Source organism: Xenia sp. Carnegie-2017, unplaced genomic scaffold (assembly GCF_021976095.1).
Source record: "Xenia sp. Carnegie-2017 unplaced genomic scaffold, XeniaSp_v1 HiC_scaffold_13, whole genome shotgun sequence".
In the NCBI taxonomy this organism is placed as follows: Eukaryota; Metazoa; Cnidaria; class Anthozoa; order Malacalcyonacea; family Xeniidae; genus Xenia; species Xenia sp. Carnegie-2017.
In genome coordinates, this window is record NW_025813436.1 from 6,087,771 (window position 1) to 6,104,178 (window position 16,408).

A 16,408-nucleotide genomic window follows, 5' to 3' on the forward strand; every position below is an offset into this window, starting at 1 on the left:
ACGATTGTGAGGACAATGTCCAGCTTATAAGAATTAGTTTTTGTTTTGATAATAATTAAGTCGATAACGTTATTAGTTTCCCTTGGTATTCACCAGTTTCCTTCCTCGACATAATGAAAATCATTAGTTTCCCATTAATATATATTATGTTTATCCCTCTTAAGTTTTTTTCTCTATCTATAATTGCAACTAATATTAACTCGGTTTCTTTTTCTTCACGCCATCATGATCAATGTCTACGTTCGTGCTTTAGCTCCTCGTGTTCCGACAATTCATGGTGATACAAAGAGTCTAATATTCACGGCTGACTTTAAGATTTTCCCCGTGATAGTTGGTAGTAATGTAACGGCTTATGGAAAATGTCTGTTGAAGATTGTTTGCAATGTAAGTGGTGATCCACGACCTTTCATCATGTGGAGTAAAAGTGGTGGCAAAATAGAGAGAAAATTCATCCGCGGAGAGAACCTCTTGCTGCCTCGTAATGTTGCCTCATCTGGAAGATATATTTGCAAGGCTGTAAATGCTTTTGGATTTGCTGAATTGACGTCTGATATACGTTTTGTTGGTTGGTTTTTTTATCATGCTGAAAGGAGAGATTAATTTTTTACACGAATAACTGACAGATTAATTTATTTGTTTAGAACCCATTCCTCCAAATATTTTGGCCTCGAAAGAAATTAAAACTGCGGTTCATGGCGAAGACAATGTGGGGCTCACAATTGGAGATGACGTAACCACTATAGCTGGAACTGATGTCTTAATCAGATGCTCAACCAGAGGTAAACCTATGCCAAAGCTGTCTTGGCTTTACAACGGTCGTCCTTGCATCCACTGTGTGCCAAATCAGAAAATGAACAGTTATGAATTTCCATTAAATAAAAGAGCTATTCAGTCGAATCAGAGTGGAAACTACACGTGTGTAGCTACCAATGCTTTTGGGGCCTCGTCAGTTTCCTCGCATGTCGAAGTGATTGGTGGGTTTATTGTTATAATTACATTGCTTGTAAAAGAATAAATTCATTATAGTCTTCTCTTTACTCCTTCACATGTTCCCTGTAGAACCTATGATACCCTACATCAATAGCTCATCAGAAGACTTAGTCGTTTATGATATGTCATTTCCGATACTAAAAATGATTGGTGGAAGCATCACAACGATCGTGGGATGCTCTTTTATATTGCAATGTCAATTCAGAGGTGTTCCCAGACCTAAGATCACGTGGAAAAAGGGAAATCTACGGATGGTCTCTAGCAAGAGAATCAATTTTTTCGAGAATCGTGTTGAGGTGCGTGGAAGTATGATGTCAGATACAGGATGGTACTCGTGCACTGCTTCTAACGGCGCTGGTACAGTGACGAGATCAACTTTCGTCAAGTTATTGGGTATGTTGCCTGTTCAGAAATATTTTAGAGTATAATCCTTTCTAAAAACGCATTCAACTCTCGAATATATTTATTATAACAGTACCAACCAAACCTCGTATCAGTGTGACAAAATTTTACAAACCATTCCTTGCCAACGACAAACCCACCCCACTGCACATCGGAGTCGGAATCAACTTGGTCATTATGGCGTACAGAGAACTCACACTCTACTGCCGAGCCAGAGGTTTTCCACCTCCCGTTGTGTCATGGGAGAAAAATGGCTTTCCATTGCAGTATAATGAAAATGTTGTTGTAAGTCGTGGAGGTTCTAAACTGGTGTTTCGACGATTGTTGCCGTCACAAAGTGGTAACTATACATGCATTGCATCTAATGCTGCAGGTGAAGATAGAAGGAAAACTGAACTTACATCTTTAGGTTGGTATCAGTCATATTGAAATTGGGGGAAATTGCTTCACATGAATAAATCCCCCTAATTTTTGTATTTTTCTTTTTGTCATTTGAATTGATGAATATGCTCTTTACTCTAGCTCCATACAAGGCCAAACTAATTATAAAAAAATCAGTGTCTCAAAGTTTTCAGCTTTCCCCTCCAAATGGCAACATTCGTTCATCTTTGCAGCAAGAACAGTCGTATTTATCTGTACAATCTACGGTTACTCTTGAATGTATTGCCAAAAAAAGCTATCCCGAAGTTCGTTTTCAGTGGTTTAAAGATAATCGACTCGAAAGAAGACGTACAATAGAAGTTCCTAATAAGTCAAAACTGGTATTACAAAATGTAACAAAAAGCGATGAAGGATTATACAAATGTGTTGCTAAAAACTATCTTGAACGCCACGAAAAGACCATCCGGATCATTTTAAGAGGTGCTAGTGGATCTTTTTTTATCACTTTGGCGGTATAGTTCAAATTCATTTTTTCATGTTTTTAGATCGAAACAGATACATTAAGAATGAATTCATTCCAAGAGATAGATAGATGACCATGCAAAGAAAAACTTTATAAAACACTATCTTATTTCGATAGAAATATTTAGAAAAGCTTGACTTAAGTTTGTTTTGTATTATATGAGATATAGTAAATTTTAAAACATTTACATTTGTGGTGTTGTTGTCGATGAATGTATTTACTTTTTTGCCTCCTTCATCTCCGCTTTTGCTTCTTCTTTTGTGTTTTTATTCTGCAAACATTATGCTAGCTTAGCACGAAGCTGGTATTAATATATCTGTTGTATACAGTGTACTGACGAATTCAGTGACGAGTATTCAACTAATTACCACAGCCAAAAATCATTTGTGCCTACTTTTCTGTGTAGTTTTTGGTATTCATGCCTTTTTTTTTCTCTCTGAGTTGACGCAGAGGTAGACACGAAGGTAGATACAAATGTAGACAAAAAGGTAGACATCATGGTAGACACAAAGGTAGACATAAAGATTGACACAGAGGTAGACACAAAGGTGGACATAAAGGTAGAGTAGACACAAAGGTCGACATAAAGGTAGACATAAATTTACACCCATGTCTTACGTGTTGAGCCTGGTTCACACGAGTGAAATAGAAAAACTAAGAACAAGAAATGAAACAAAGGCAATCAGCGAAGAATATGAAATAGTCATTTATACAAGCGCAAGTATAAGAAAAATAGCAGTACATGATTTAAAAAAAGAACAAAAAAAGATTTAAATAAAAATCCCAATTTCTTTGTCTTCGTAAACCTCTAAGGTAAAAGAAATAAAAGTGTTATCGTTCAAGCTTATGATCAGACACGTGTGAACCAAGCACAAGGTTATGTCTAAATAATTAACATCAAAGCCTATAAAAGTACCGCTAAATTCAGACTTGTGAATTAATACAGCAGCAAGTGCAATCGCTGAGAGAGTGAGAAACGGAAGTACACAAGAAAAAGAAATTTCTATGAAATGATTTCTTTTTAATTGATGCTCCTTGTCCAGATGTTGGTGGAAAGACTAGAAGTTGTAAACATGTCATTGGCTTACTATCGAACTACAAAGATTGTCAAAGGAACAATGTGAACGATCTAGTTTGTTTTTTTATATTTGTTGTAGTTTGATGAAACAGCTATAGCTTTGATATAATTCATGATGAAATAGTTACAGCTGTAGTACAATTTACAATGATAAAATAATTGCAGCTGAAGTGAATTTATAATTTGTCTTTCCCACTATACAGAATTTCGTGCACAACTCAATCAACAACACGCAAAAGAAATTCAAAGGTGGAAATGCCAAAGTAAAGGAGGCTGCCAAGAAACAACGATATCAGACTTTATATTGTATGAGTGAAGAAGAATTTTTTAGAACTGCTAAAGAAATGTTGAAGGTAAAAATTTTGGTTGGAGTGAAGGGTTTTGTACATCGTAAAATTTGTTCAAATGCTATGTTCAGAGGGTACAAAAAGTATCATTAATTTATTTTTTTACTCAAGAATGCTAAAATGCGAAAAATGTCAAACGACGAAAAAGATGTGACAAAGAATAATGCGAAGAAGGAACAACAAAGGTTTTGTTTTTCTTCGCATATTTTGATATTATGTAACTTTTTCGGTCGAAGGCAAAATTTGTTCCTGACAAGCAATCTTATGACTTTGGCGAAACTAAAGTAATGGGTGCGATACGGCCCCCAAAAAAGAACGCTCATACAGCAAAAACTATGAGTTCTTCCAATTTATCAGTTGATGAAATTCTGCATTTGTTTGAACTATCAGGCAACGATCATGTTCATTCGCTGGAGGAAGGAATTTCCATGACGTTCGCAACTGATGAGAACCCAAATAATTTAGAAAATTGCGGTAAAGTCATTAAAGGTATAGAATAGAATCAAATTTCTAAATCTGTTGATAGTTTTGAAGCATTTCTCGATGGGATGATGTGAATATAAGGTTAATTATGCATGTCGTGGAGCTTGACACTTTCAGCCATTAAGATCAAACTTCATAACAACAATAGCAATAAATGAAAATTCAGTCAGGTGCAAGAATAATCATTGTTATAAAGACAGAAAATTTTGTAGTGTAGGATTAATCTGTTTTCGTTTATGCATGCATAATAATGCATGTAAGAACATAAATTCCACTTATAAATCTACCGAGATTAAATTTGAACAGAAACGGCAGCAGCAAGTGCAATGGCAAGGATAAAAGGGCGAGACCACGTTAACGTTTATGTTGTGGGAGAATTATTCGGTCACTGGAAGGGATTCTCAACGTGAATTGAACGTAAGTTATTAACTATCAAAGCGGAATTACCACGAGTTAACGACGTCTACTAGACAAACCAAATGTCAATGGATATATCGGACCAAATCTAAGCATTTGATAAGCATACAGTTTGTACCGAAGCTATGGAATTGAGTGATAGCGTAACGCAACAAACAAGAGCGCCGTGAAGACTATGCAGATTGGTTTCTTATACAACATCCAATTTCCTCAACACAATGTTTAGAGATAATATGACTGCGTTGTCAAATATTCGGTGATATGTTATAAGTGTCATACACCATTCTTCACTTGCAATTCAGACATGTTGGTGGCCTGATACAAAAGAATATTTCATCAAAGTTATCGTTGGCACCAGCCGACGTGGGCGAGCAAAATTGTTTCGCAAATCTCAAGACAACGGTTGCAAGTCAAGAATTGAAATGAAGGAGGATATGACTCGTGAAAGCGACATTCCTAGAGAATACACCTCAAAATCAGAACGATAGGAAAATTCATTTCCTATGTATATTATATAAAAGCTAAAAGAAGACAAGTTATCGGCTGCTTTAAAGCCTCTACCAACGTCAAGCCAGAAATATGTCATCCTCATATTTAACTACGACAAGTGCCATTGAGTTAATAAAGCTAATATCGACAGCAGCTGCTGAAAAAATATGCATTGCTTAGCCGAAAGGAAACGTGCTGCTTTTGAAAGACTTACTTGTCTCTATATTTTTTAACAGAAGACATAAGTAACTATAGATGTTTTGCTAATGTATCACCAAACTAACATTAATATAAATGTATTTATTTGTACTACTCTTTCACTCTTTCTATCAACACTCCTTCTTCGTGTAATTTTTACGAATATGATTTTTGGTTTGTTGCTTTATCTTTAGTTAGAAGTATTCTGCTATGATTTTGATTCGAGACCTTCAATGGTCTATTTTTTTTTTGCATTAAATACTTTAAGGTAGGAGTGGCAATTTAAAATGATCAGGTGTCTTCAACGAACTCTCTGGTCTAGTGGATAGACACAACCTTTCGAGGTTGAGAGTGGAGGTTCGAACCCTGTCTAGGATAAGATGTTGTTAGGCTGTAGGATGATCTGAAAGATGCGAAAATAGTGCTGGTTAATAGAACAAAACTGAGATTTCTATTACTAAACTTTTCAAGAATGGAATGCGACACTTAGTATAAATTCAGAAAAATTCGCTCTCCGATGAGAAGGAGGAAGGAGGAGAGCGAAGAAAAAAAAAGATAGGATCCCATGCAAAAAACCACTCTTAAAAAAACTAAGTCTTTTGCTCAAATTTTTTTATGACTCCCTGTGATCAGGGAGTTATTTTTTTAAATTTTGAAAAGTCAGGAAACCCAAGAGCAAACAGAACGCCCTAATCATCCCTTTCTTATCTCCAGGCACTCGTTCCTCAGTTCGACTTTCTGTCTTCCACATCCACCGCGTACACCTGCCAAGTGTGTTGGCAGAGGGGCGAACCAAGGATCTTGTCCACCGGAGGTCATTGATGTCGAACTAAGCGCCCAACATCGGCCAGTTGAGCTAAGCGCTCATCATCGAAAACTGTATGTTTTTTGGCGTATTTGCTAAATTTCTTCAATGTGAAGCGAAAGAAAAGGTCTTCAACCTTAGAAGGTCTTGAACCCGAGAAGGTGAGATCACTGCACCAGCATCTTTACCACTCGGCCAGACAGGTGAATTGACAAAACCATTAAAACATGTCAAGTGCTTCTGACAAAACAACATTGCCTTCTTTTCTCTGAGACTCATATTTTATACTGTGTTTAACTTGTCCTTCGTCGCCATCATTGCAACGGTGAAGAAAGGGACTTGCAACGCATTTTAGCTGTCCAACTCTAATATTGTTTGGAAAATAAATGTTATAACAAAAAGGAGAAAGACCAATAAAGTATGCACATTGTCAGACATTGCCATGTGGTGAATCAAAACAATGCACATGTTCGTAGTCGATTTAATGGCGCTGGGAGTTTCTAACTTGTCTGTTCAAAGTTAAATAACATATTTTTTACCACCATGCATGATAATATTGTAATGGTTTCTACAAAAGCATATGGTTCCTACAGAACAGAATCACTTACTAATTCATAGGAGTTGTCGACAAGTCTTTTGTCATTTTAAAATCTTGCCATGTCTTTAGTGTCATCATTTCAAATATAGTCAATGTAATGTAATAGAGTTTATGATTACGACGCCCCATACACATATGTCACAACATATAGAGAGCCGTTTTTGCTTGTTACTAACGTGATTTTACTTTGGGTATTTGTTCTCTACATCTGGGCACACCTTACCTTAACATTGGTATGTCTAAATTAAACAAGAACAGAAATTCTAACAGTCTCAATCTACTCGTGTTTCCTCAAATGGATCGGGAATCCAACCCAATAACCATACAATCCTTACTGCAGGTCCCAGGCATGGCCACCCTTTTTTGTTATTCTTTAGAGTGATTCTCTAAAGATGAGGGAAACCGGCGTATCGCCGGAGGAAACCCCTCAGAGATCCAACAAGCCACAAAAGCCAGTCGGTGGATGCACATTACTTGGGATCACCTTATCTATTTTTAATAGTTACCTTTACAAAAAGATTGTTTACATTTTTAAGGCCTTAATTATGTTTGCAAAATTTCTTATACTGTCTTTATCTTTATAAGGTTGTTGACAGAGGTGTCGTATTGGCAATATGCACCCTTCATACTTGGAAAAAAATGAAACCGGCTCCTTTTTACGTCATTTGTAGGACGTACGCCATTTTTTGATCACTTTTTTAAACCGCTTTTAACTGCACTATTTTTTTCTCATGTTTACAAAATTTATTATACTGCCTACATCGTGTTCTATTGGCAATATGCACCCTTCATACTTGGAAAAAACCGAAACCGGCTCCTTTTTTACGTCATTTGTAGGACGTACGCCATTTTTTGACCGCTTTTAGTTGCACTATTTTTTCTCATGTTTACAAAATTTATTATACTGCCTCCATCTTTACAAGGTTGTTGACAGAGGTGTCCTATTGGCAATATGCACCCTTCATACTTGGAAAAAACCGAAACCGGCTCCTTTTTTACGTCATTTGTAGGACGTACGACATTTTTTGACCGCTTTTAGCTGCGCTATTTTTTCCTTAACGCATTCCTAGCTAACCCTGTTGATCAGTGGCATGAAATAACCGATTTGAATATCTACCTACGAACTATTCTGCACAAGAATAAGTAAACCATACCTTTGAACGATGAGACACCTGTAAAGCAACGTTAGTACCCGAGCGGAAAGAAAACTTAACGGATAGGGAACCGCCACCCTGGGCCCTTATACTTTACCAAACGGCGTGCCAACCAATCCTTCTTGTGTCCAACACTCGATCACCTAGGTACCATCATGGCACCGTTTACGATTATTCCTACCTGGAACTACATTAAATGTATCGGATAAGTGTGTCTTGCTGTCTATCAAATCATCTTCCATGCATAAAATAGATGAAGATGTTCGATTTGATTTCGAGACGAGCTAACCCAATACATCCTGAATAATTAAACTATATTCCTTCTCTGAATTATTTTCTTCAAGTTAAATAACAGTGAGTTAATTAACTTGGACATGCCACTGTCATAACATTGATTTTGACAGCTATTTAGCAAAAACAATGCCGGGTTTCATGCACCTATTATTCTGTTTCGTTTTTATTAGACCAACTTTGCATATTCGTCTTGATGATGCAAATCAATCATTTTTTTTCTAAAAATATTTTTAAGCACTTTGACTTGTTTTTATTCATTTTCATTTAAGCGTCTGGGGAACATTTCAAATTTTGCATGGTTCAAAATTTAAACAATTCGAACTAAACTTACAAATTATTTATAAAGCATCATCAAGCAAGAATATTTCAAGCGTTTATAACTTACGATTAATTTAATTTTGCGCTATGCAGATTGCATGCCGGATTGTGCCATGTTTCGGTCCGAAATTTTTTACTATTTTAACGTGCAATCTGTGATTCAGATTTCGCCATTTTTTGGACCGTAATTTTCTAGTTTGATAACTAAATATACATATGATTCAGTTTTAAGAAGTATAATATACGAGATAATACACACGACCAAAACTCAAAGAAACCCATGCTTATTTCCTTGAACTTAGGATCGTGTATCCTGGTGATCAAAAGAACGAAAAACTTATAAAAACCGACATAAGACATACATATTTTACCTTGTACAATGATAATCTTACATTATACGACAGTTTGATTTGATAAAAGTTTTCGACAATATAAGATGCATCATCGTTTCCAGACAATGTTTCAACCGCAAAATGCACTGCATCACATGCACAAAACTAACAAGAATCAAAAGAGCAACTAACTTTGTTATACACTCAGCCAATGATCAATCATCTTCCTGTTAGTGTAGATCACCAGGATGTTAACTAAAACACTATAAACCTGTCACCTTAAACGTCATCTTTGGTCTTCATTCGTAGATTAACGTAATCCCCAAATGATAAATCCATATTAGTTCCATAAAATCCACGACAACCATAATGTAATCCACGACAGCCACGAATTAATCTACGATGACCAAAATGTGATCAACATGGACTATGATTGTGATCAACGACGACTGTTATTGTGATCAACGACAAACATGATGCGTGTTCTTTCTTACTATAAAACAAATGAAAGAATCAAGTTTGCACTAACGTTTTCAAACTTACGAAAAATACTGTTATCATTGATAAAAACTTGGAAACAAAACCGTTATACAAATTAATCAAAGAGCCTCTTATCAAACTTAATTAATGCTGTCCATCGTTATTGTGAAAACTTGTAACGGTCTATGCAATTTTATAACAACAAACAATCCTCCAAACCATTTTAACGATATTTTTAGATAGAAAATATTTTTGAAAAAATTTTGCTTAATTGCAATTATTTGAAAATTTCGCTTTTAGCGTGGAAAATCCCTATTTACGGCATAGTTGTGTGTCCATAATGAAAGCCAAAGCAACTGCAACGATTGGTCGATAAGAATAAATACTCGTGAATCACCTGTAGATTCGTCACCATAAGCAACCAACTGCTTCCTCAAACTTTCAGCAGTTTTGAAGGTGGTTTAGTTTACGAAGTGGAAATTTCTGAAATTTAATGTTGGGAAATTGAAAAAATTCACACCTGCGTTGAAGTTTCCGCGCAATATTTGGATGTACTGTGATTGAATATCTTTAGCGCTCCCATGTCATGCAGCTTTACAGATGTCCTGATTCGTAATTAGACATACCACCATAATTTATGAAAGCGTGTGTTTTCAAATTGATTTTGACGTGAAGAACACTAGCCAACTTTGTTTTACAGCAAAATCAATTTTTATAGTTGATCACCAGGACATTACACCATTGCTTTTGAAACGTCCTTTTCAGTCGTCATTCGTAGATTCACGATGTAATCCACGACAACGATGTAATCCACCATAGCCAGGATGTAAGCCACGACAACCACGATGTAATCCACCTAAGCCACGATGCAAGCCAAAACAACCACGTTGTAATCAAGGATAACCACGATGTAATCCACAACAACCATGATGTAACTCGCAAAAACCATGATGTAATTAATCGATAGAAAATACCATCATTAAAACATTCCTTTACTAGAAAACAAAGAAAGGCTTAAAGTAGCATGAAGGTCATTCAAAATGACAAAAAAAGAACGTCATTTTTAGTACTAAAGCGTCTAAGCAAACTTCGTTTAGGCATTAGCATTGTCCACAGGTTTTCTGCACACTTCTTTAAAATTTAAAATCAGTATTTTGAAATTCAAAATCAAAAACATGATCAAGAAACAACATTTTAAACAATTTTTGTGCTAGCACTATGTTTCCTCTATTTAGCACTCAAATAGAGGTTTATTTTATTTTTCAACTAATCAAGTGGGGCTAACAAGATGCCATGGCTAGATAAATTTCAGTTCAAATTCGGAAGAAAGTTTGAATAAAAGCTTAAACATATGATGAATAATTTTGTTTGAAGTTCTGACACAAAGCAAGTAACTATTTTGACTTTTATATATGTAAAAATAAATTGTTTGTTTGTATCAACAAAGATAGCCTAATTTGCATGTGTAGTTTGTTATGAATTCATCAAGAGATTGACCTCCCGGTGATTTTTAATTCACTGATAGTGGGGAATAAATAGAGGGTGAGGGTTTATTGTTTCGCTATATTTAGAGCTGGCGATAAATAGGGGTGAATGAGAGTTGAAGGTAAATGACGGTGGGAGATGAATGAGGGTGGGGATGAATAAGTGTTTGGGAAAATGAGGGTTAGAGGTAGATAACGGAAGGGAGTAGATGAGGGTGAGATGTAAATTAGGGTAGGGGGTGAATGAGGGTTGAAGGGGAAATAAACGACATGTACCGTAATGATCATCTATAAAAGATATTTGCAAGAAAATATACCTGTATATACCTGTATTATACCTGTATATTCGCAGTCATAAGCATCCAACTGCCTCTCCTAAACTTTCAGCAGTGGTGAAGTTTTTGAAGGAAAATTTCTGAAATCAAAAATTATTAAAACATTATTAGCTACATTCATCCACCTGAAACGATAATTTGTTTCCTACTGATTATCAGATTTCTTTGTATCAATAATCACTTACAAAAATAAATGTGATGTGCGTAGTCAAGTGAATGGATGATTTGTAGCCATAGTGAATTTGAAGCTCATCGCTGGCTTCTTATTTAAAACTTTCACACAATATCATCACCATGATCATCTTTTGTAATTCCATCATGTAGCATAACAAATAACAGTTGGACAAAGCACCATAATTCGTGATATCATAAGCATGCTTTTTCTGAAATGCAGAGAGCACTCTATCAAGTTAACTTTAATGCATTCGTGCATCATAAATTTTCATCTTACCTGACATCCATCCTTCATTTTTCGCCCACTGCAGCATCTCTACAGATATACTTGTGCACACTTAGTCGAAAATCACGTGCCAGTCGAAAACAATGACAAAGACAACTTTTCAAAGCTAGGTTATTCATGCATGTTAGTCGAAACTACGTTGGTCAATAGCTTGTTGAGTTAAGATAAGTTATAAAAGACAATAAAGTCACGTCATTTCCTTTACAAAATGCAACTCACAAACAGAATTCAACATGTAAAAAATGATTACACCTGCTACCAGAAGTCTTCAAAAGTCATGCATGTACTTCAGTGCCGTGCAACATATTTACAAATATTAATGTAGAGCTCGTGACATCTTTATCCTGCGTCAGTTCGTCTTGTTATTTTTTCTAAGATTGCTGTTCCTTTTTTCCAAAGATTGCTGTCATCTTTTCGCATTATAGCATATTTTTCTTCACAAGATTTCTAACATCTAAATCTTTGAACTCTTCGTTTTTCTTCCTCTTTTTGGATGGTTTTCTTTATGATCTAAATCTATCTGACACCCTTACGCATTCATAGCAGTCAAAAAAAAAGGAAAAAACGCTGTACTTGACAGAAGTCTCTAAAAAACTCAAACAACGGAAACAGTTGACCTTCCAAGAATCAGTCATCATCCGTTAGAACGGAACGCTCGAATGAAGTACCTCAACAACGGAAGACGCCGCGTTCGCAAGAATGAAGTTTCTCGACAACGGAAGACGCTGCGTTCGCAAGAATGAAGTGCCTCGACAACGGAAAACGCCGCGTTTGCAAGATTGAAGTGCCTCGACAACGGAAGACGCTGCGTTCGCAAGAATGAAGTGCCTCAACAACGGAAAACGCCGCGTTTGCAAGATTGAAGTGCCTCGACAACGGAAAACGCTGCGTTCGCAAGAATGAAGTGCCTCGACAACGGAAGACGCTGCGTTCGCAAGAATGAAGTGCCTCGACAACGGAAGACGCTGATTTTCCAAGAATCGATGAAGTGCCTCAACAACCTAAGACATTGCCCTCTTAAGATGTGATAAACGTCCCAAACAACGAAATGGGCTGCGCCCTTGAAGGAATTGGTAAACTTTCCAAACAAAAGAAGAAACTGTGCTGTAATTACAGGCTCATAAACGTTCCATTAATCTCACTTATTCTCTTTTTCTTGTCAAATAATGAATTTGCTTTGCTTGAAGTGGTTTATCTTCGAAATAATGGTAACACTTGTGGGGCTTTTGCTACAGATCTGGATTTCTTGCAGATATAATTTCTTGAACTTCAAGAAATTATAGCTCTCTATGAAGAAAAAAGTTCAATAAACTAAACTTTTTTCTTAATAGAGAGCTTTTACAACAATACTTTTACTTACATTTCTAATTAATTATTAAATGAATAGTGGACAAATGAAGACTTCAAGTTGCTGATGTATGATTAAGTATGATATTTACTTTTGTTTCATAAATAAATTTCTTGAAAGAATGGAGTCGTCTAGACTTCTTCATTTTCTTTTAAACGCCGATTTCATATCGATCGTTCACAGCAACACTTTTGACTTATTGTCGCTTAATCCTTACCCTAAACTCAACAGTACTTTGTTTTAAAATGTACAAAACATTTGATTGATTGATTGATTGATTAAACTTTATTAAAAGAGGGTAACACGTGACACAACAAGTGTGAAAAACTTGTGGCCCTCAACATTTACTTTTCATTCATGAATATAGATTTCTTCAAATGAAGGCTTCTTTTTATATCTTATACATTTCAATAGAAGGAAGTGTTATAGACTTCTTTGTAGGCCATCGAACGTCTATTTCTCATAGATCGTTCACACCAATTGATTTGACTAACTTATCAAAATAGTAGACAAATGAAAACTTAAGCTGGCAGTATGGACAAGTACAACATGTACACTACATTCACTTTTGTTTCACGAACATCTTTTTTTAAACGAATCAGTGTTTCCTTTGATCCCTTACACATTTCGAATGCAGGAAGTCATTTAGACTCCTTTGATTGCCATTGAACGTCATTTCCGATAGATCGTTGACAACAAGTGTTTGATTTATTGTCTAATTCAGGGGTCTCCAAACTTTACAGCCAGAGGGCCACATGAACTTTCATCAAGCATGTTGAGGGCCGACGAACCGTATACCGCTGGTCAAAGAACAAATATTTTAATAAAACGAAGTACATTACACAAGCTTCATTAGTTAAGAAAATATTTATTCAAAATTTAAAGGTTAAATTTCAATGAAGAGTAATATCATTACAAAATCACAATTAGTCTGTTCAGTTTTGTCAATGTGAGTGGTGAAATTGGCTTTCTTAAGTGTCTCTGCGGGCCGGATTGAGAGGCCCAACGGGCCGCATCTGGCCCGCGGGCCGTAGTTTGGAGACCCCTGGTCTAATTGTTTCTACAATAAACTTAACCGCTTTTTGTTTTAAAATGGCACTCATATATACTTGCAGTAAACATGAACACAATGATTGTATATTAAAAGTATTAAGACAAATTTGTTCGTGCAAAGTTTTGAAAGAGAAGCCGGAATATTTTTCAATGTGTGCACAAGTAAATCTATAAAAATAATCTCAGTCTGATCGTCTTTTTCAAATATGTAACCTATTTATTTGAATTAAATGAAACGAGTTAATTTTTTGTTTCCACCCATTTGACGTTGTAGAATGTTATAAGATAAAAGTATTTTCATATAAAACAATTTGGGCAATCAATGAGAGTTCTAACGATAATTTTGAGTTTCCTACCTTACTTCTTTCAGGTTCTTTTACATGTCTTTCCATAATTATTCGCTTTATACTTGTTTCAAATTTTCACTTTAGGATAAGAATTGGGTTGCATTCTTCTCTAAAAATAATCCACAGCTTTTCAATGATAACCTGTACTCAAGTACAGAAGCAAACATTACTATCTTTCATTACATCTTTTAATCAAGTTATTCCAAAGTCTAGATGAAAGGTTTTGACTTCAACCCACTTCTTCCGAAGTTTTTTTAGGTGTTTACAGTGAAAAATTTGATTTTTATAGTCAAGCTGGTCAGTTTTGCATAATTCGTGCTCAGTGCTCTTCATTTTCACGCGGAACAAAATTCGCGCCAATTTTATTGAAAGTCCAAGGTCCAACATGAACCTAGATTTTCATATTTCAAAAATATCTCAAATTTTCGCTCAAAAAAGCACTCTTTATTTAGAAAAATCAACCCAAGGAACAAGAAGTACCCTCCTTGTCGTTCATTTTGCCACATTATTACTTTTCACTAAAAATTTGTTCATATTTTTGTGTTGAAACGGAGAAAGACGTTCGTGGCGCAAGTTCGTCGCTGAAAAAATATCCGATTCAAATATACACGTTAAAAGCAAAAATATTCAACAAAACTTCACTTCAAAGTATTCAAAACACTAGCAGTCAGCAACACTATTAAGTAAAATGAAAAGAAAGATTTTGAAGCATACAAACTTGCCGTTTTCATACTGACAAAGTCCTTTTGACAAGAAAACACGTCGGCGAAGACATGCAGTCAAACGGCGAAAAGCACAAAAATAACCGACGAAAAGATTTACAAGTAAAGCAGAACGTATGTATACATCAAACAAGGCTTTTGTGATCGAATTTATCCGGACATTTGAACTTTAAAGTATACTTTTTTTAATAATGAATTAAATTTCACAAACGTACCTTTCACTTTCGAGTCTCGAGGGCATCTAGCTGTCTAAAATGATTGACGTGTATTAAGATCATTTGGTGGCCTGATTTCATTGGCTTATTTCGATGAACTTCCAACGTTGTTACTGGTTACGTTTTTTTCAGCTCTGATTGGCTAAAGTATGAAATAATTTATTCAAGATTTTGATCCCATTTGAGAAGATGGTATTCTGTGCTTTTTATTCACATTTTTCTTTGAAATGAAGATAGTTAAAAAGAAAAAAAATTTTTCTGTTTTCATCATAAGCAAATATACTAGTGAAAGTTTAAGTACAGATAATTGTTTTTTATTGGGCTTATAAGAATTTCCGTATATTTGCATTGGACATGACGATGAACAAGAAGATCCATGTACAAATGCTATAAGAGGATATATCTGACAAGAACAGATCTTCTGACTATGATCAAAAGTTGAGTATCCTGCATTCTTATTTTTATGTATTACTTGTGAATGAAAACAATTGATTTCTAAATGAAATAAATAATGATAATTTGTCAAACAAAAACATGTCCACTGATCACCTGTTTAGAGATTCTTTTGTGATGTTTAGTGATTATCAATATGTTAGGTTATTTGATTATAAGAAAATATCATTCTATGAAGATTAATTAAAAACTTGGGTTCACTAGTACACAAATTACAAATATAAGAATGACCAATCTTGCCACGACTTTTCAAGCTCAAATAACAGCTATAAGAATGACTCATATTGTTGATGACTTTTTGTAATCCCAAGTATTGAATGCCCAGAGTAAAATCATGTTACTATTTTAAAAAATAAAGAAAAATAAATTTCTAGTTTAACATAAATTTATGTATATATGTATGTTTATGTATGACGTCATGTAAATTGTGAAAAAACAAACCTGCGTACAAAAGGAAATTTTGGAAGAAAAACTTCCACTTGAAAAATAATTTTGTATCATTCACTCCCTCCTGAGGTGCATCTGGTTTCTAATTAAGCGTACAAAAGTCAATACAAAAACAACCAACAAACACAAACCGGGATGCCCAAACCTTAAAGATGTGCTTTAGCGTTTTATGGAAAAGACACTCACTAATACGAAGTAAATGTACGGTAAACAATTTTTTACTATGTTTAAAGAACAATTTAAATTAAAAACAGC

General features: G+C 35.2%; 1 protein-coding gene and 1 long non-coding RNA gene across 5 annotated transcripts in view; one reads left to right on the forward strand and one right to left on the reverse strand.

Annotated features, from left to right (window-relative positions):
* The window catches only part of LOC124447572 (hemicentin-1-like), a 5,260-nt gene extending 2,318 nt beyond the window's left edge, over nucleotides 1-2,942 (forward strand). For 2 of the 4 annotated variants that reach the window (XM_046998547.1, XM_046998556.1), the window contains 6 exons: nucleotides 254-565; nucleotides 642-974; nucleotides 1,060-1,383; nucleotides 1,466-1,801; nucleotides 1,915-2,253; nucleotides 2,319-2,942. In XM_046998547.1, coding sequence (XP_046854503.1) covers nucleotides 254-565; nucleotides 642-974; nucleotides 1,060-1,383; nucleotides 1,466-1,801; nucleotides 1,915-2,253; nucleotides 2,319-2,365 — 1,691 coding nt within the window. In that variant the 3' untranslated portion in view covers nucleotides 2,366-2,942. Of the gene's footprint in view, nucleotides 1-253; nucleotides 566-641; nucleotides 975-1,059; nucleotides 1,384-1,465; nucleotides 1,802-1,914 lie in introns of all 4 variants that reach the window. The other 2 variants (XM_046998565.1, XM_046998573.1) reach the window with 2 other exon arrangements.
* The window catches only part of LOC124447631, a 15,014-nt gene extending 5,196 nt beyond the window's left edge, over nucleotides 1-9,818 (reverse strand). Inside the window, exons 1-2 of the long non-coding RNA XR_006948774.1 lie at nucleotides 9,808-9,818; nucleotides 2,902-2,909 (exon numbers count right to left, since the gene is read on the reverse strand). This is a non-coding gene — a long non-coding RNA (uncharacterized LOC124447631). The remainder of the gene's footprint in view (nucleotides 1-2,901; nucleotides 2,910-9,807) is intronic.
* Between the last annotated feature and the right edge of the window lie 6,590 nt (nucleotides 9,819-16,408).